At 39.4% G+C, this 20,533-nt stretch overlaps 1 protein-coding gene across 1 annotated transcript in view; it reads right to left on the bottom strand.

Annotated features, from left to right (window-relative positions):
• The window catches only part of LOC109931136 (coiled-coil domain-containing protein 178), a 332,555-nt gene that overhangs the window by 39,324 nt on the left and 272,698 nt on the right, over positions 1-20,533 (bottom strand). Inside the window, exon 18 of the mRNA XM_048596128.1 lies at positions 11,963-12,097. Coding sequence (XP_048452085.1) covers positions 11,963-12,097 — 135 coding nt within the window. The remainder of the gene's footprint in view (positions 1-11,962; positions 12,098-20,533) is intronic.

Genomic DNA, 20,533 nt, shown 5'->3' with positions numbered 1-20,533 from the left:
CATGCTGTTATATACCCCAGGTTTTTAATTCCATCACTTGTCTTTTATGTTCCAGATTTATCTTTGGGCATTAACCTCAACCTGTTAGAATGCTGCCTTCTTGCATTTGCAACCTTGGGTTGTTCTGCTGGACAACGAAGGTTTCTCATTTTTGTTCGAGGAGTTCAAATATTGCTGATTGGTTCCAAGAAAACAATCCCAGTGATGACAATGCTCAAACTCAATGGTATGGATGCGGCTGATTTTAGTTGATCCTATTTTTCTGAAACTGGGTTCAGTGTGTGAAGATTTTCCAAATTGGTTGCGCGCTGCTTATAAAATTCCTCTTTTCAGTCCAGCTGTTTTACAGCCAAGGCACTGATTCTTCTTCCTCTTGGGTCCTTTAGTTCTTGCAATGTCTTGGTTCTGGCAGACGAACTTAACCAATCCAACAACTTGATGTTCTGTCCTGCAGCTGCCAGTGCCTTGCATTGATTGAGTGATATAGATATCACAAAGATTTTTGGCTTGAGCAATGACATTGTGTAGCAGGTGCCAATGCTTTGACTTTGATCTATAGTGCCTAAATGTGGTTTGTATTTGTCCTTCTGGTGGGAGAAAACACTTGTTATAATGAGGCCACGCTGAACACATTCTGTCAGCTGGAAGACACCATATGCATTAGCTCTTTCTCCGTCTCTTTTCTGAATGGTTCTTCTCCAGGTTTCAGGGTCACCTCCAATTTTGGAATTAAAGTCTTCCAGAAGAGTAAGTTAAGGGAAGCAGCTGTCATAGATGATGAGACTACTAGTGGTGACATCAGGTCACATAATGGACTGAGTGCAAAAGGCCTTGTTGTAGATGGGCATACAAAGTATCTCCCTGTTATGTACCTACTGTACATTGTTTAATAAAGCATTCTGGTTAAAAAGACTTACTCCTTGTATGTCACTGAGTATGTTTAAAATATGGTGGCACTTATAAAACTAAGAGATCCTTCCTTGGCACAATGGAAATGATACCCAGCTGTACCCAGCACTGGAATGAAAATTTAAACAAATTCCAATACCAAAGCATGCATGGCAGAAACAGACATAGAAACATAGACAACAGGAGCAGGAATAGGCCATTCAGCCCTTTAAGTCAGCTGTGCCATTCAACATGTTCAAGGTTGATCATTCAATTCAGTACCCTCTCCCTGCTTTCTCCCCATACCCTTTGATCCCATTAGCCCTTAGCGCTATATCTATCTCCTCTTGAAAACAAGTCAATGTTCTAGACTCAGTTGCTTTCTGTGGCAGAGAATTTCACAGGCTCACACTTTCTGGGTGAAGAAATTTCTACTCATCTCAGTCCTAAATGGTCTGCCCTGTCCCTCAGACTGTGAGCCCTGGTTTTGGACTCATCGGTCATCAGGAACATCCTTCCTGCATTTACCTTGTCCACTCCTGTTAGAATTTTATGAGTTTCTATGAGATTCCCACCTCATTCTTCAAACCAATGAATATAGTACTAACTAATTCAGTCTCTCTTCATACGTCAGTCTTGCCGTCCCAGGAACCAATCTGGTAATGTCCGCTGCACTCTCTCCATTACCAGAATATCTTTCTTCAGAGAAGGAAAACAAAATTGCGCACAATAGTCCAGGTATATCTCACCACGGCCCTGTACAATTGCAGCAAGACATCCCTGGTCATGTACTGGAATCCTCTTGCTGTGAAGGTCAACATACCGTTTGTTTTCTTCACCTGCATGCATAGTTTCAACGATTGGTGTACAGGGAGATCTAGATCTTGTTGCATCTCCCCTTTTCCCAATCTATTGTCATTCAGATGATAATCTGCCTTCCTGTTTTTGCTACCAAAGTGGATGACCTCACATTTATCTACAGTATACTGTGTCTGCTATGCATTTGCCCACTCATTCAAAGCATCCCAATCACATTGAAGCATCTCTGCATCCTCTTCATACTTCACCCTCCTATCTAGCTTTTTGTCATCTGCAAACTTGAAGATATTATTACATTTATTTCCCTTATCTAAATCATTCATATATATTGCGAATAGCTGTGGTCCAAGCACGAATCCCTGCGGTATGCCGCTAGTCACTGCATGCCACTCAGAAAAAGACCTGTTTATTCTTTGTTTCCTGCTTGACAAGCAGTTATCTATCCATGTGTGTAGAAGTAAACAAAACTGGCAGAGATCAGAACAGACAGTCTCAGTCTGTTAAAACAAAAAAAAAAGACAGAATACGACAGCAGCAATTGGCAGAGATTGGAATGGGTACACACAAATAGTAAGAGAAATGAGCAGAAAATGTGACAAATTGGTAAATGGCTTTATACGGTACGCAGAACCAGCAACGTTTAATCCAATTCCTGATAATATACTGCAAGATAACCTAGTTATCGAGCAGGCCCTATCAATAACCTAGTCGCTCCTAGATGGTCCAGACCAGGCCACACCAAAATGCAATTGGCACCAAAGATTTCAATGCGAGCAGAATCAAGTTTTAATTTGAGGGGAGAGAAAGCTGTCAAGGAGTCTATCGACTGATGGGTACAGCACGTTGACCGGAAAAAGACCCATATACCTGCTAAACAGCAAAACCAAAGTGGGATGGAGATAGTAGCTACTTTTGTCTCATGTTACTGTGGTGATGAGTAAAGACTCCATTGACACAAGGGCCGTGATGTGTTAAATACAGATTGTCATTACTGTCAGAGGAAGGGTCATTTTAAAAGTAAAAATCTCCCACCTCAAACTTACAAAGAGACTAATTAGGTCAAGTAATTCCGAGGAAACAGGATATAACAAAAGAAACTTACGGAATGCAGATCCTATTGTCGATGACCAGAAAACTAATTTAAAGTTGGACTCCAGATGGCTATTATTCTGAGACAGTTTGATTCCAGAGCCTGAACTTCTCCAAATCAAATTTTCAACTTCATGGACCAGGAGACATTCAGCTGTTATTCTCCCCTACAAGGGGAGAGAAATCTTTGTCATTTTTAATGAAGATTGTCCATTACTAAGCAGAGAGCTTGCTTAGATCTCCAACTCAACTAAAAGATGGATGAATTACAAGATCATAACAAATCAGGACAATTCAGGTCAGAATTTCTGATACTGTTCATAGTTCTGGAGAATCTGAGCATGCCTTATCACATCCCATGAAGACTAAATGCCCAATCAGTCCACCCCAAAGAAGGTAAAACAGGAAATCGAGTCGATGATGATTGAAGCCTCACTACAACAGATTCAATGGTGAGCAGGACAGAAAGAAAGGTACACGTACTGGAAGATAGGCTAATGAATAAAAAGGTAAGCTATCAGAGATATGACGATTACTTGTTGGAAGGTGTGGTACAGGGAAGCAGCAATCAGTAGGCTAGCAGTGACGTCAGGTCACATGATGGAGAATATGTAGAAGGTATTACTGTAGGATGGCACGCAGGGTTTTCTCCCTGTTATGTATAGATTGTACATAGCTCAACCAAATATTCAGGTTACAAAGAGATATAGTAAGAACTGCCGACGCTGGAGTCAGAGATAACACAGTGTGGAGTTGGAGGACCACAACAGGGATGCTGCCTGGCCTGCTGTGCTCCTCCAGCTCCACACTGTTATTTCAGGTTACTGAATGTCTCTGAGTACATTTACAACAAGAAGAGATTTTTTTCTTCTTTTGGAATGGCAACGAGGATTTCATCAAGGGCAGAATAAAACATTTCCTTAATGTCTTCATCTGAGTCAAGGGTCAGCACACACAAAAAATTGACTCTGGCATATTAATTATGAATTATAGATAAGCGGTAGGTGAAATTAACCTATCCTTTATATTGCTGTTGGCAGGGGACCCATGATCCCATTCTGGAAAGCAAAGCCAACTCTGTAGGTTCACTGATTGTCTTGTCTTTCCTTCAGCTACCAGGAAGGAGAGTACTGAAAGTAGCAGTGTCACTTCAGAATCTTGATATGATTGCAGTTCCTCTGTCCAGACATTCACACTTAAAATTATCCAGGAGTATTCTAACATTCCAAGTTCCAAAATTTAGAGTTTTCTTTCTTTGATCACAAAGATGGGCCATGTACCCCTAGTCTGGAGAAAGTGGACAGCCTATTGCCAGAGGAACATTTTCTATCTCTTCCTGCATTTGGAGTGAGCAAATGGCATCCTAAAGCTCATTCACAGATGCTGCTGTCAAAGACACCTCTGACACCTCAGGACAGGTGCCCAATGACCTTTATGTATCTGTCACCGGTATGCAGATTCTTGACTGGGTCTCCCTGGTTCATAGCACTGTCCCTGTTGCCAATTCTCCATCACCATAGGACTTGACAAATAGTTCTGGGGAAACATTGTGTATTACATCATTTAATACAGGGATCTTGGGTGCTGTCATTATTCCCACAAACATGAAGGGTTGACGGTCATATCTTGGTGATGTGTTGAGCCACAATGAGTGGGACCACCTTGCTGCTGCAGACTCTTCTACCTTCATAGCTGCTGAGGCACATTGTTCCTTTACTTGTTTTGCTGTTGACGGTTATTTGGACTGAACTTTGTTTGGCACATTCCTCCCCTTGTCTTTGTCACTGTGTTGCCCCCACCAGGTGCAACAGTTGCTGATGATATCACTGAAGAAGTCAACAAGTATGCCAGCCTCTTCACCACATCAAGATGGTGATCCATAGAGGGACCAACAAAAATAATGGTGTTGTCATAAAATGTTAGTACTCTATCCATGCTTCTGTTAAAATTATTAAGTATGTTGGAGTTTGGAGCCATTAGGTTCATTATGGATAAAAACATTTAGACACATATTGAGGCTATAAGATTCAACATTTCTAATGATTGAGAGCTTTCAATATAGCACGTAAAAGCTGTTTCTGAACCTTGATGTAGAGCTTTCCAAGTTGAATGATATTGAAAGGAAAATTAAAGGGAGAAAGAAATAATGAGGAATAAATAACTAATTTTATCACTGATTCATTTTCATTTAAAGTATGCTTTAATTATTATTGAAGGAATACCAATTCTGAAAGATACTAGACTGAAAGACAACTCAGCTGGTGCTCATGTTTAAGGCAGGGAAGGATAGCTTGGAACTAGAAGCAGGAGCTGTGACGTGAGCCTAGGGAATAATGTACTGTGAGCCTGATATTACTGCAGTGTGATTTGGTTCAATAATCCAACTTTGCTTTTTTATTTTAGGATTTTCAAAGAAAAAATGTTGCTTTGGTAAAGTTTCTGCATTTTTGCCTATTAAAAGGCAGAATAGTACTTAACACACTTACAGCAGTATGCCTGCCAATGTTCTACACATTTAATCAAAGAAAAACTATTTTCACATCAACATATAACAGAGCAAAGTTCATTTGGTGCTTCTGAAATGGTATTTTCTTGCCTGGTTATTTGCCTGAAAATGGTATCAGGTACAAACTTAAGAGGTCTCAACAATCAGTGATTAGCATTAACATGATGCTGCACACATGGGGAGGCAATGGCCTAGTGGTATTATTGCTGGACTGTTAATCCAGAGACCCAGATAGCATTCTGGGGACCCGGGCTCAAATCCCGCTACAGCAGATGGTGGAATTTGAATTCAATAAATATCTGGAATTAAGAGTCTAATGATGACCATGAATCCATTGTTGATGTTGGAAAAACCCATCTGGTTCACTAAAGTCCTTTAGGAAAGGAAACTGCCATCCTTACCTGGTCTGGCCAACATGTGACTCCAGACCAACAGCAATGTGGTTGACTCTGAACTGCCCTTTGGGCAATTAGGGATGGGCAATAAATGCTGCCTAGCCAGCGATGTCCTTGTCCCATTAATGAATAAAGGCCACAGCTGGCAAAGTGAGGAACAGGGATGTAACCTGCCCACTAACCTGTTAGTACAGAACGCAGAAAACAGAAACAGGAGTAGGCCATTTGGCCCTTCGAGCCTACTCCACCATTCAATATGATAATGGCTCATCATCCAACTCAGTACTCCATTCCCGCTTTCACCTCATAACCTTTGATCCCTTTAGCCCTAAGAACTATACTGGTCTCCTTCTTGAAAGGTAAAGTGTTTCAAAGTTATTGCCCTTAGCTCCCTTTATATTTCAGTGTAGTACTCACGACAGACAAGGAAATTCAAATATCCTGTGTTGAGTCAGAAAGAACACATCCAAACATTGTTTCCTTTTCAAATAAACAAATGTTTTGGAGACAACTGTTTCCTCGTGCATTATGCATGGCATGCCTTGACTAAGCAAGTTACTCATCTTGGTTTCAATTTAAACAAGAGCATTGCAGGTAATCATTCCTCAGTTCCTTCTCCATCAAAGTTCACTTGCCAACCAATCAACACCTCTATCAATCAGAGACCATTCAACACTTTTTCCTCATGTAGTATAAATTGATGTTCCCCTCTAAATTTCACATTCTTGTAATTTTGCCCTGAAGACTGCAGGGCTAAAAGCTTTGTTTTTTTTTCAGCAACACTTAGCTGATTTAATCTGAGATGACAGATAGTACAATAAATAGCCTCAGAATCATAGAAGAGGTTTTGTACTTTGAATGAGCCTTGATGCCCTCTCAGGTGAATGCAACAGGTCCCAGTGCATTCTTTGAACAAAAGCAGAGAAGGTTTCTTGGTGTCCTGGTCAATATCTATCCCTCAACCGTCATCACAAAAACTGACTTGTTGGATCATTAATCCTATTCCAGTTATTGGGACAGTGCTATCCCCAAAATTGGCAACCATCCACCTGCTCCGATTGTGGGAATGCATTAACTCAGTCAGCAAATCTGCAAATGCACCAGAGAATACACACTAGAGAATACACACTATTACTACATAATAAAGGTGACTTCACTTAAATACAAAACACTTTGAGATATACTGTGGTTGAGGAAGATGCTATATAAATGCAATTTTATACTTAGCCATTGATTTGATTGGAAATGTGGGCATGAATATGGGACACTGGGCAAAGGTGAGATCAGAACAAATTCCAAAGGCTCTCATAGTAAAACAACATAATGACATCTACTTCAGAGGCTTGCATGTGAATAGTGGTCATTTAAGCATGGCCCCCAAGTCTTCCCTTGGAATTGTAGTCGAGCATGAGTCAATATCACAGGGATCAAGAGGAAAATGGAGGGATTTTTCAATTAATCACTGAACTCAGACTAGCAATTGTCTAAATTCTACTGAATTATTACAGTAAACGTCATCACTTGACAGGACAGTGTAAGTTATTATCATCCCTTTCCTTTTGCCTGGGTTTTATCTGTACCATTCCTCTTGAAAGAGGGTGAGGTTGATTTTGCACAAATCTGCCTACACCTCTATGTGGTCAATAGTAAAGTATGTAAAAGTGAGTTTGGGTCATTTACCCCACTTCAGTATCTCTGTGAAAGTATGTGAATATCTCTTTATATCAGAACCGATGGAAGGTCAGTATGTTTTCTGCTTGTCTATTCACAGTTACTGCTGGACATACCAAGCATTTCCACAATTGCTCAATTATTGATTTAATAATGTAACAATGATGGATTTTGGAAGCACTCATCACATTTATGATTACTTGCATCTACAGAACTAAATCTTTTGAGTGGATAAATATCAAAAGTAAATGAAAAATTACAGTTCACTAATCATATCGTAAGTATTAAGGAAAACAAAGCACATAACAAATCAAACATTGGTAGTCAGACAATAACCTGAACCAGAAGAGAACTGTAAACTGAGCATCAAACCTCAAAGTCACCATGTAGTTTCTATACACAAAGCATACATTTGGGTTATTGCTAAGTGTTCAACCTTATGAAATGCCTCAAATAGAACTGGATTTTAATTATGTTGACAGCTAATATTAGAATTCAGGATCAAGGTGTTAATCCCTATGCACAGTACAACTAAAACTTGTTGAAGATGGACCTATGGGATATTTTCCCATAAGGATTCTAGAAAGTTCTTTGTGACTGGATCCCAAGCATTAAAGGTCTTCAGCCAACTAAATTAGAAACTGAGCAGATTGGTAATCCTATTTCTCAGGGAGGGGAAGATTTGAATGATCTCTATCATAATATGTATAAGAATACAGTCGATTAGATTACTTTGTACTGTTTCTCTCAAGGGTGTTCCCCTTTAGTCTTCATAGCCAAATACTGCAGAACAATAGGCTTTCAGTACCTAAACGTTTCTTTGGAAATCACAATTTGAGTATGTAATGAAAGCATTGTTACATTTTGCTCACATGAGAATCATGTGGAAATTCCATAAATTGTTTTGAAAGTTTATTTAATTTGTACTATATTGTAACAATGTAATTCAAGAGAGGTTGCTTCAGAGATTTGAAGTTTCTGCATGCCCAACTCGATGTTTGCAGAGATCTCCTGCTGATTAAATCAGAAACTGAACAGATGGGCGATGTGAGGGGACATTCCAGTGGCACCACAGGCCAGTCAACTAACTGTCTTATTGAGTGCAATTATAACAACTGCTATTGGAGTTTGTAAGTAATTTTCCTTTTGTTACTTATTGCTCAATATCACAATTTATATTATTTCATAATTTAACAGCCCACTTAATCAAACTGCTAGAAAGAACTCTTCTCAAAACATTTGCATTATATCAGAGATATTCATGTTGATTGTTTTAAAATTACTAAGAGCAAATGTTTCTTATACCATGTTACTGATTACATTATTATCTTTCCTGTAATGAGACATCCACAATTACTGACCTCAACATGGCATGAAATGCACTGTTGGATGAACATAATCACAAAGAAATTCAGTCCAATTCATAAATATAGCACAACCATGAAATATGTCGCTGTAAACTAAAAACAAAGTACTAGGTATTAAAACAAACTGGATTTTCTTATGAACTTTGGATTATTTCCAACGTTAGGTCTAAGTGGAGATTCAAAGCCACTCATACAAGGAATATGTCCACATCAACTCCAGTCACCCAACCTGCTTCAATCCCCTACAGTTTGCCTACCGACATAACAGGTCCATAGAGGATGCCATATCCCTAGCCTTGCACTCATCCCTGGAACATTTGGACAACAAAGACAGCTATGTCAGACACCTGCTCGCTGATTACAGCTCCGCCTTCAACACCATTATTCCCTCCGGACTGATCTCAAAACTCCATGACCTTGGTCTCGGCTCTGCCCTCTGCAACTGGATCCTCAGCTTTCTGACCCATAGGCTGCAATCAGTGATGATAGGTAACTGCACCTCCTCCATAATAACATGGAGCCCCCCAAGGATGCGTCCTCAGCCCCCTACTGTACTCCCTATATACCTATGACTGTGTCGCCAAATTACGAACGAAAGCCATCTACTCGTTCGTTGATGACATCACCGTAATAAGACAAATGTTTAACAATGACGAGTGAAAATACAGAAGGGAGATAGAGGTCTTGGTGCAATGAAAACAATCTGTCTCTCAATATTGGCAAAACTAAAGAACTGATCATCGACTTCAGAAGGACCGGAGGAGAACATGCCCCCATCTACATCAATAGAACTGAGGTTGAGAGAGTGATAGCATCAAGTTCCTCGGAATGACGATGATCGATGACCTGTCCTGGGCTTCCCACGTAAAGGCAACAGTCGAAGGCACAACAATGCCTCTTCTTCCTCAGGTGGTTCAGAAAATTTGACATGTCCATAAGGTCCCTCACCAACTTCCATAGATGCACCATTGAAAGCGTACTGTCTGCGTGCATAATGACCAGGTATGGCAACTGCCCTGCCCGGGACTGTAAGAAACTACAGAAGGTGGTGTGCACAGCCCAGGCCATCATGGAAGTCAACCTTCCAGCCATGGACTCTATTTACACAGCTTGCTGCCATGGAAAGGCGGCCAACATCATCAAAGACCCGTCGCACCCTGGTAATGATCTCCTGCAAACTCTTCCATCAGGCAGAAGATACAGAAGCCTGAACAAACGCGCAAGCAGGTTCAGGAACAGCTTCTTTCCGGCCATTATCAGACTGTTGACTGGACTCTAGCCTCAAATAATGTCACCCTTTGCTTGCTGTGATCTGCCTGTACCGCTTGTAAACAAAGCTTTTCACTGTATTTTGGTACATGTGACAATAAAATCAATTAATCAATCAATTTTTTCAGAGGCAGTCTCCACCAGCTCTGGGTCATCCACTTAGAGTGGTTGATGAGTTCTTGATGCTGCGGTTTCAATTTTTAAGGGATTGATCACTCTGGAGACACATGAGCTTCACCAGGATAGATTGGCACTGCTGATCCATGTTGGACACCACCAGTGTACCTCAACACAAAGGTGCTTTCAGAGGCCTGTGTTCAAAATAAAAGTCATTAAGGGTGAAGTTGATAAGTGCTTGAAGCAGACTTATGTACCTGTGAGTACATTATGTTAGCCTTTCCTGCTAGTGGTTCCTCTTTGGGATATGGAGGCTCCTACTTCATTGGTCTGCAGCTAAGAAGGCTATCTTCATGGAGATGGCAGGTTTCATGCGTAGGGTTGCTGCTCCATCCAGGGAAATACTAGTATGCATGCAAAATCAGAAGTAATTCGGTGTGAAATCAGCATAATTGGATGATTGTCTCTAATAGGTAGCCAGTCTGGGTCTCCACTCACCTCAGGAAACTGCGCTAGTGGTGGATTGCATAAGGGAGATGTTCTGATGTGAATTCCCCCTCGTTTACTTGCTCCTCTTATCTCCAACACAGGGCTGGGAAAATTCAACCCGATGATTTCATAAACAGTTTAACAATGATTATTTTAATTAGTTTATTTTCTGCATTACAACATAGCATCTAGTTATACAGTGCATTTAAAATAATAAAACACCTGAAAATACTGAAAAACACCTGAAGCAACCATCAAACTAGATGTCATGGTAAGCAAAAATAAAATTTTGGGATAACTGAGACATAGACTTGGTCAAGTAGGTAGGTTTTAAGGGAAGGAATCTCACAGCATGTTACTGAAGCAGCTAAAGCCATAGCTGGCAATGGCGAGGTGAAGCAAATTAGAGATGTGCAAGATGACAAAATTGAAGGAGTGCAGAGATCTCAGAATGTTGTAAGATTTGGGGAGGACACAGAGATACTGATTTGCACCTGGGAACAAACTGGGAACAGTACAGTGGCTCAGTGGTTAGCAATGCTACTTCACAATGCCAGGGACCCAGGTTCGATTCCACCCTTGGGTGACTGTGTGGAATTTGCACATTCGCCCAGTATCTGTGTGGGTTTCTTCCCACAGTCCAAAGATGTGCAGGTTATGTGGATTGACCATGCTAAATTGGTCATAGTGTACAGGGATGTGTAAGCTAGACGGATTAGTCATGAGAAATGTGGGGTTATAGAGATGGGGTGGGTTTGGCTGAGATGTTCTTTCAAGGGTTGGTGTGGACTTGATAGGCTGAATGGCCCACTTCCAAGCTGTAGGGAATTCTATGTGTAAAAGGAAGTGATTTTGTTTTGTTTGAAAGAAAGACTAAAACAGGAATAAAATGTTTATGCAGTGTAGCTGTAATATTCGTGTTACACAGCGGAAATGTTATTGGGTTATATTTTGAGATAATTTGGTGCTTTGAAATAAATATGGTGTAAATAAGGGGTAAATTAATTTTACAAGTCATAAACTTTCCAAAGTCTTGAGCCATTTAAATAAAAAATGTGTAAACTTGTAAATAGTAACAAAATAATGTCTTCTAAAGTCAAAAAGAGTTAAAATGGGCTATATGTGATTCAAAAAAATAAATAAAAACAGAAGAATTTCTAATTGCAGCTTAGTTACTGAAAAGGACTAAAACAGATATACTACATCCATAACATCTTTCTTGCAGTTTTTATCCTCTGAATAAAATTTCCATTATGCCATTGAATTTGAATTTTTATACAGGGCATCCACTTGCAATGATTTTATTTTCAATTTTAAGACTATCATCTCCTAGCAACTCCTTTAAAACATACCTGCATAGCTATTATTGTCCGAGCATTTTCGTTTGAAAGAGCCTGGGATTTGGCCAGTCCTGCTTGGCTGTAAAGGCCCTGTTGTTTTCTGTATTCCACTAGTGCCTTATGCATCCTGGTTTGCAGTACAGAGAGCTGATGGGATTTAAAAAAAAGTCAAAGTAGGAGGGGAAATTAATGGCAGTGTTCAAAAAGAATGATGGAGAGAATACAGAAAGCAGTCAATAGCCCATTCTATACTGTATAGGCCTGACAGGAATTTCACAGTCTCTTGATTTTTCAGCCCACTCATGTGCATTCATCAGAAGCCAGTCACATCTGGCTGCTAGGATGGGGGGTTAATTTTCTCTAAATGCTTCAGCAGTTTTGTTCTAGCTGAGGCAAACCAGTGACTGCAAAGCTGATGAGTAAAACATTTTTGTTTCACTCAGTTCCATAAAGGTGGCTGGAGATTTATTTTACCCTTTTGTCTAAAAGCAACATGCTTTTGATGTTGTTCAAAATGCATAAATTGGCCCCACCTAGTCTTTAAGATGTAAAATTAAAATACTTTGATGGACGTGTTAGCTGTTTTTATTCCTGTAAAGCTTATCATGGCCTAGCAGCATGTGCTTTAGAGCATAACCAAACTAAAGAGCAGCCATCAGCTGCTGTAGGAGAACAATAAAAGAAAAGAAATTTCCAGAAAAAACGCAACCTTACTGCGATAGGGAAAAAGAAACTGTTTTCAGTCACACTGGGAATAATGCCTTATAATTAAGTTTTACATCCAAAAATTGTTGGGAGTTTTGAAAATATAAAGGTAAAACAGAAAATATACATGGTTTACTAGAGACGTAATCGGGTTTATATCATGGATATAAAAAAAAAATCTTCAAAACAAGTGAACCCTAAAATCAAATCCCTTGTCCAAATGTGTGCATGTGTTAGTATTAGATAAATAAAGTAATAAGGTTTAGTATTTTGTAAGAATTTGTCTACACATTGATGTACATCGGTTACCACATATTTATCAAGACACACAAAATATTCAGCAGTAAAAATTGAGAAAAATTAGTATGACATCATATAAACTCATTGATAGAGAAACAATAAACAGAGGTGGCTTATGATGCAATTTAGCAGAAAACATTCATTGGCTGTCAGAGAATAAAAACTTAAAGGAATTGCTATTCCTTTGTTCTATATGCAATTTCCACCATAACTTTTGCCACATTAGAATGATGTTTGAAACAAGCAAGTTAATTTTCCAGTCTGATAGTATCTTTTTGCTGCGTGGCTAGGCAGACTACAGATCTAACAACTGAATATAAAAGATGGCCATTATGTCATTGTTTATAATTACAGATCGAATGATTTACAAAAAAAAAGGTGGACTTCTATACAAATGTTGAGGCTTTTTTATAGTTCCCCAGGATGCTATTGCAATTGCAAGAAATTAAAAGTCACAAATAGATCTTTTTGAGCAACATAAATCTACATTAAAAAATGCAAAGAATTTAAAAGTTACATTTAAAGCATGATTATAAAGTACTTGGCTCATGTGTGAATGCAATTTTAAATTACTCATGAGTCCAAGATAGGTCTTTGATCAGATATGTGTGAAAATTGTCTTTTTTTAAGATCTATTTTCAGCTGACTAATCAGTGTGTTACTTTGCTGCAAGAGGACATGAATGTTCTTTGTGGAACCTCTAGTATGTCGAGGTTGAAAGGATCTCATTGTTTTGTGCTGAGGTAGACATGATTGCATCAGAAAGAATAGCATAAGCAAAGCTTTGCAACCTCTCCACTTTCTGTGTATTGTCAGATTGCTTGGAATCCAGTGCTTGGTTAGGGGAAGCTGCAGTGGTAGTGGAGAGGAGATTAAACTTCCTCTAATTAAATTGGGAAGATTGAACCCATTGCCTTCAGCCCCAAACACTGCTATCTACCTTCTGAGTTCATCTCCCTTCTTGATCACTGTCTCAGGGTGAACCAATATCCGGGAATCTCAATATCTTGTTTGATCCTGAGCTACACTCACAATGGCTATCCTCACTATGAAAACAATGACCCATTTAAAGCCAAGCAAAATAATTTGTCTGTCCTCCTGCCGCTTTCGTTTGCTGTTGAAACTCTTGTGCATGCTTTTGTTATCTCTATGCTACAATGTTCTCTCTCCTTCCATTGCCCTTGTGGAATACTTTTAGGTGTAAAACAGAGTTTATAGGAAAACATTCTGAGAGGAAGATATAACAACCATCTGTCAACTACAATATTAAAATGAGGAAGAACTGACTATCCTTCCTTATACTTTTTATAGGCACCCAGGGAAGCCGTGTTGAAATTATAGACCCTTTTACTGGTTAACAAATTAGAGTTCCAACAACATTTGCCCCTTTAAGAAGCCAATTTTCTGGATACATATATTTGTATGTCATTTAAAAATGCAGCTTTTTATAATGGACCTTCAACTACAATACAATGAACTGTCAATAAGATGTAAATTTAAACTCTGATTTCACCAAGTAAAGGAATTCTGCTATTTACTACTATGTAACATAACTTTTAAATGCGTTCTTGGAATATTGTTAGAAAAGCCAGCCTCAAAGAAGGGGATACTGTTTAAAAATAAGGGGTTTCCCATTTCAGATAGCGATGATGAGAATATTTTTCTCTTAGAGGGTCATTAGTCTGTAGAATTTTCTTCCCCAGAGAGTGGTGGAGGGAGTGTGATTGAATATTTTTAAGGCTAAATTAGTTAGATTTTTGACTGACAAGGGAATCAAAGTGAGTCAAAGATAGACAGAATAGTAGAGCTGAGACCATAATCACCTCAGCCAGGATCTTATGCCAATGATGGAGCTGAATGGCCTACTCCTGGTTGTAATTCATATCTTTGTTTGTTTATTATTGCCTCCTTCCAGCTACCCACCTGAAGGTGATGATTGCTTTCTTAAACCACTGTGATCCAAGTGGTAAAATCAAACTCTATGTGGCTAGATTGAGCCTTTGCGATTCTGACTCAGAAGGAATGGTGTGTGTGTCTTGAAGGTGATAGTGTCCCACGCACGTTGTGCCCTTTTCCTTCAAGTGGTGCCGTTGTGGATTTGGGGGTACCATTGATGAAACTTTGGAGTGCTGATGCTGTGTATCTTAAAATAGTATATACTACAGCCACAGTGTGCAATTATGTTTAAGGTGGTAGATTAGCTATCAATCAAGCCAACTGCATTGTCCAAGGTGGATAAAGCTTTTTGAAGTGGTTAGAACTATACTCAACCATGCTAGTGACAAGTATTCTGTTCCGACTCTGTTGGGGCAGGCTAGATTTGGGAACCAGGAAGTGAACTACTTACCACAGAGTACCCTACTCAATTAGCTACAACCCTTAATATTGCTGATTGAGTTGAGTTTCTGGTGTCAACAGTAGCTCATTTGGTGATAACAAAGCCAAGGAGAGGTGGTTAGACTTGTCCTTGTTTGAGATGATCATTACCTGGACGTCATGAGGAGCTAATGCTGCTGGACGCTTATCAACTCATACCTGGTCTTGTACAGGTCTTGTTGAATGTGGCAATGACTGCTTCATTAACTGAAAAGTTTAAAATGGAGCTGAATAATCACTAGCAAAAACCCATATTTCTGACCTTATCATGGAAGGAAGGTCATTGAAGAGACAGCTGAAGGTGGTTCAGCTTAGGATGTCATGCTGAGATACTTCTGCAGCAATATTTTTGGACTAAATTGGTTGTGTTTCAGCAAACACAACCATCTTCCTTTCTGTTAGGTATGATTTCTACTGAATAAGCTTTTGCTTGATATCCATTGGCTTCAATTTTACTCATATTCCCATTGCAATATATCTTCTAAGACTGCCCTTATGCCAGAGCCAATTAAACTCGTGCTCATCTCTTTGTATCAAGGCTGTAATAAGTTTGGCAGAATCCAAACTGGACATTGGTTAGTAAGTTATTGGTAAATCACCGGTGTTGGATAGCACTGTCGACGACTCCTTTCATTACTTTGCTAATGATTGAAAGCATGGTGATTGGCCAGGTTGGATTTGTCCTGCTTTTTATCTCCTGTCCTCACACTGAGGATGAGCTTCATCTTGTTATGTGGCACAATCACGATGCTAAATGGGACAAGCTTAGATCACTAGGTATCCATTAGAACAAAACTGGGGATCTGTGAGTAGGACAGAAAAAAGCACACCGAACACATGAAGATACAATGACTCTTTGTACTACTGAGAAAATATATTAAGTAAAAACTGCAACCTTCAGGAGACAAAAAAAAATTCAACAGCTACCCCAGAATCAGGCAGTTGAAGCTGGCCCTCATTGTCTACTTTGAGCCCACAGTGCTGTCTCTGACCCCACTGAAATTGCACTGAAACCATGATGACACTACAGGCTCAGGAAAGCCCACTTAGCCATTACTCTCGACTATTATTTCCATCAGCTGGCAGTGCTATACCAATGGAAAGTTTGGAAAACTGAAGCCATTGTCTTCAGTTTCATCATGAAGTCTGTTTCCTAATCTGTGACTCCATTCATCTCTTTGGCCTCTATCTCAGGATGAACCAGATTATTTGGCTCTGAGCCAGGCTTCCAACTACATATCATTACTATTACAAAGATTGTTTATTTCCATCTCCATGATATCATCTGTCTCTAGCCTGCCTGAGCATAGCATATCTGTTACAAAAACCTTCAGCAGTGTTATTTTGTTTACAGAGCCGACTATTCCAAAGCATTTCTGGCCTGTTGATTATTTACCAGTTTCCACACAATTTAATCTCATCTAAAACTCTACTTGCTGATCCAATTAGCATCGAGTCTCATATTCACCCATTACCCACGTACTTATTGAGCAAATTCCAACACTTCAATTTTAAAATTCTTGGCCTTATGTTTAAAACTCTCAATGGCCTCACATTCTTCTATCCATGTAACATTTTCCAGTCCTATAATCCTTTGAGACCTGTCTTCCTCCAACTTTCTCTTGTCCATACCCTCCTTGCCTTGCCCCACCTTTTGGAGGTCATACCTTAACTGTCTAGCCCATAAACTTTAAAGTTATCTCCCTACACTTCTCTGCCATTTCTTATCTTTTCCCTCTTTTGAACGCTGTTTAAAATTTGATCGAATCGAAAACAGAAAGAGATTGCAATGCATGATTAACCACATCCATTGCTTCCGCAGCAAGGAGCATACAAACTTCATGGTGCCTGCTTATTTAAAATGATTGTAGTGCTCTGCTGAGTGGATACACACATGAGCAGATGTGCAAAATCATGAGAGAATAGAATGAATTCAACCTAGTCTGCACTATCTAAAGCTAACATGAACCTTGTATTTTTGCTGGGAGTCATTCCAGAATTCAGTTTGGCTTGCAAAAGACACAGGAATGACAAGACATGGCTGACATCAAGTTCCAAGATTTTCTAATGCAGCATCTAATTGCAGAAAATCAACAATAGAGGAAAGGCCCACAATCATCAAGGAGCCAAGAAAATCCAACAGACAAACTTTAAGAAGGTAGGGAGAGTAGAAATTCATGCTGGTGAATGCCAGTGTAACCTGAAAGACCTGGGGAGGAATCTTCTGCTCTCTCTTGCGGCATGTTTGGAAATGGGGAGGGAATTTAATTGGGAGAAACGAGGGTGGGTGAAAACCCTGCCTTTTTCTGTCTCTATCCCAATCAAGCTCATGGTAGGAGGATCCCAGGATGGCTTTCCTGCCCAATACCAATTGAGGCCCTTAAGTGAGCAAATGTCCATTCAAAGACCTTATCATGTTGCTACTAATATTAACCGAGTGGTGAGCGGGCTGAACCCATCAACATGCACGATGCTTGACAAACAAACCAGTTAACTGGTGTATTGTCCATAGCATCATCTTTTTCATTTGGTGTCCACTTGCCAACCAATCAGCACCCTCGTCTTAAACAGTATAACGTTGATTTCTGTATTTCTTGTGAACTGTCCTAATTAGTACAACATGGAAATCTTTGAAAAAATGTCTCTTTTTTTTAGCAATACGCATGTTCTGCACTATCAATTAACTATTTATTTTACTAAATTAGTAGCTATTACCTATTCAAACAAATAGTGTTGGTAATGTGCCATTGCTATAATATGTAGGAGTTTGAAAATCACTGTGAGCCTAGAAAATCATATAAAACCATAAGACATAGGAACAGAAATAGGCTATTCAGCCCATTGAGTCTTCTTCACAATTCAATGAGATCACTGGCTGAACTGATAATCCTCAACTCCATCTTTCAGCCTATCCCTATAATCTTTGATTTCCTTACTGATTAAAAATGTCTGTCTCAGTTTTGAATATACTTAATGACCCAGCCTCAATAGCCTGCTGTAGTAAAGAATTCCACAGATTCCCAACCCTCTGAGAAAATAAATTCCTCCTCATCTGTCTTAAATGTTTGACCACTTATTCTGAAATTATGCCTTCTGCCTGAGACTCTACCACAGGGAAAACAACCTTTCCTAATCTACCCTGTTAAGTCCACTAAGAATCTTGTATATTTCAATAAGGTCACTCCTCATTTGTCTATATTCCAACGCGTACAGGCCCAACCTACACAACCTCAACCTCTCCTTATAAGATGGTTCCCTCCATACCTTATATCAGCCTTGTGAACATTCTCTGGACAACCTCCAATGTCAGTGTATCTTTCTTTGATAAGAGGCCCAAGGCTGTTCACAATATTCTATACTAGTGCTTTGTATAGCAAAACCTCCCTACTTTTATAATCCATTCCATTTGAAATAAAGGCCAACATTCCATTTGCCTTTCCTATTACCTGCTGAACTTGGATGCTAGCTTTTTGTGATTCATGGATGAAGACTCCCAAATCCTACTGTCTGTACCTTTCTGCAGTCTTTTTCTATTCTTGCTGCTAAAACGCATAACTTCATATTGCCCTACATTATGTTCCATCTTCCAAGTTATTGTCTACTCACTTAACCTGTTTATATACCTCTGCAGACTCTATGTGGCACCCTTTAGCCCCTTGAATATTTCATTTGGGACACTATTAATGTCTTCTACTGTGAAGATGGACGCAAAGTATTTATTCAACTCCTCTGACATCTTCAGGTTCCCTATTATTCTTTCCGCATCCTCATTCTCCATGGTTCACACTTTGGCTTCTCCTTCTTTTTACATATTTAAAGAAGCCCTTGCTGCCCACTTTAATAGTAATTACATCTTTACTCTCAAAATTTATTTTCTTCTTTTTATTGCTTTTTGGTTGCCTTTTGTTGGCTGTTAAAACTTTCTCAATCCTCTGTCTTTGCCACATTGAATGTTTACTTTTCCTTTCAATCTGATGCTATCCTTAACTTCTAAGGTTAACCATGGTTGGCTTATCGCCTTCTTAGAGTCGCTCTTCCTCGTTGTGAGCCATAAACTATTTTCTTAAATGTCTGATGTTGTTCCTCAATCATCTTTGCTGCTAACCTCCTTCCCCAGTCAACTCCAGGAAGCTCCGCTGAATTTAAGCATAACACGGTTCTTCCAATCCTAGTACAAAATTCTACCATATCATGGTCACTGTTTCCAGGGGATCTTTTACTCTGAGATAATTTATTAAACCTGCCTCATTGTACATCTCCAAATTTTGGTTGGATCCACAACATATTGTCCTAGGAAACTATCCTGAATACGCTCTGTGAATTCTTCCTCTCCCAATCTAACTATCCTAATCTACATGAAGATTAAAGTCACCCATGATTAATTTATTGCCTTTGTTACATACTCTCACTATCTCCTGATTTATTCTCTGTTCTGTCATATAGCCACTTGTGGGTATATAGATCACTATTAGTGGCTTCTTTCCCTTTTTGTTTCTTACCTCCAATCAATTGGACTCTACATCTTCCTATCAAGATTACTTCTTGCAATTGTACTGATTCCTTCCTGTGCAAACAATTCTATTGCATCACCCTTTCCATTCTGCCCGTTCTTTCAAAAGGTCACATACCCCTGAAAACACACTGTAGGGATTCTATGATCTATGATCTCCTGTAACCCTGCCTATGTAATGGCTATAAAATCATACCCATTAACATGTATTTGTGCAGTTAATTCATCTACTTTGTTTGAAATACTATGCACATTCAATTAAAGATCCATTAATTATGCCTTTTTACCATTATTTCCCCTTTTGACCCTATTTACTGCTGTTTATAAACTCTGTCCCTTGCTAACCCAATCTGGATATCATTATTCAAATAGCTGCCCTATAATTCTGCCACATTTTCTTGTTTTGTAAGTAAACATTCCTCTATCACCAAACCTCCCATTCTTCCTCACACCACACCCCCACCCCATTTAGTAATCTGTGAAAATTGTATGAATCATGAGTAACTTTGACTAGGAGTTGCTTCACTGGAGTATGAGATGCAGACATGGCAGGGCACCAGGGAGGAAGACAGTTGCTTGGAACACCTAGTTCCTAGAAGAACTCTTAGATTGCACAGAACTTTAGAGTTGGTTGATGAGTCAAGTAGTTAGAAGATCCACGATGTAATGATAGTGGAACCTTCGCCCATGAT

The sequence above is a fragment of the Rhincodon typus genome, chromosome 4, assembly GCF_021869965.1.
Source record: "Rhincodon typus isolate 14 chromosome 4, sRhiTyp1.1, whole genome shotgun sequence".
NCBI lineage: Eukaryota > Metazoa > Chordata > Chondrichthyes > Orectolobiformes > Rhincodontidae > Rhincodon > Rhincodon typus.
This window is presented reverse-complemented; position numbering and strand designations above follow the sequence as displayed.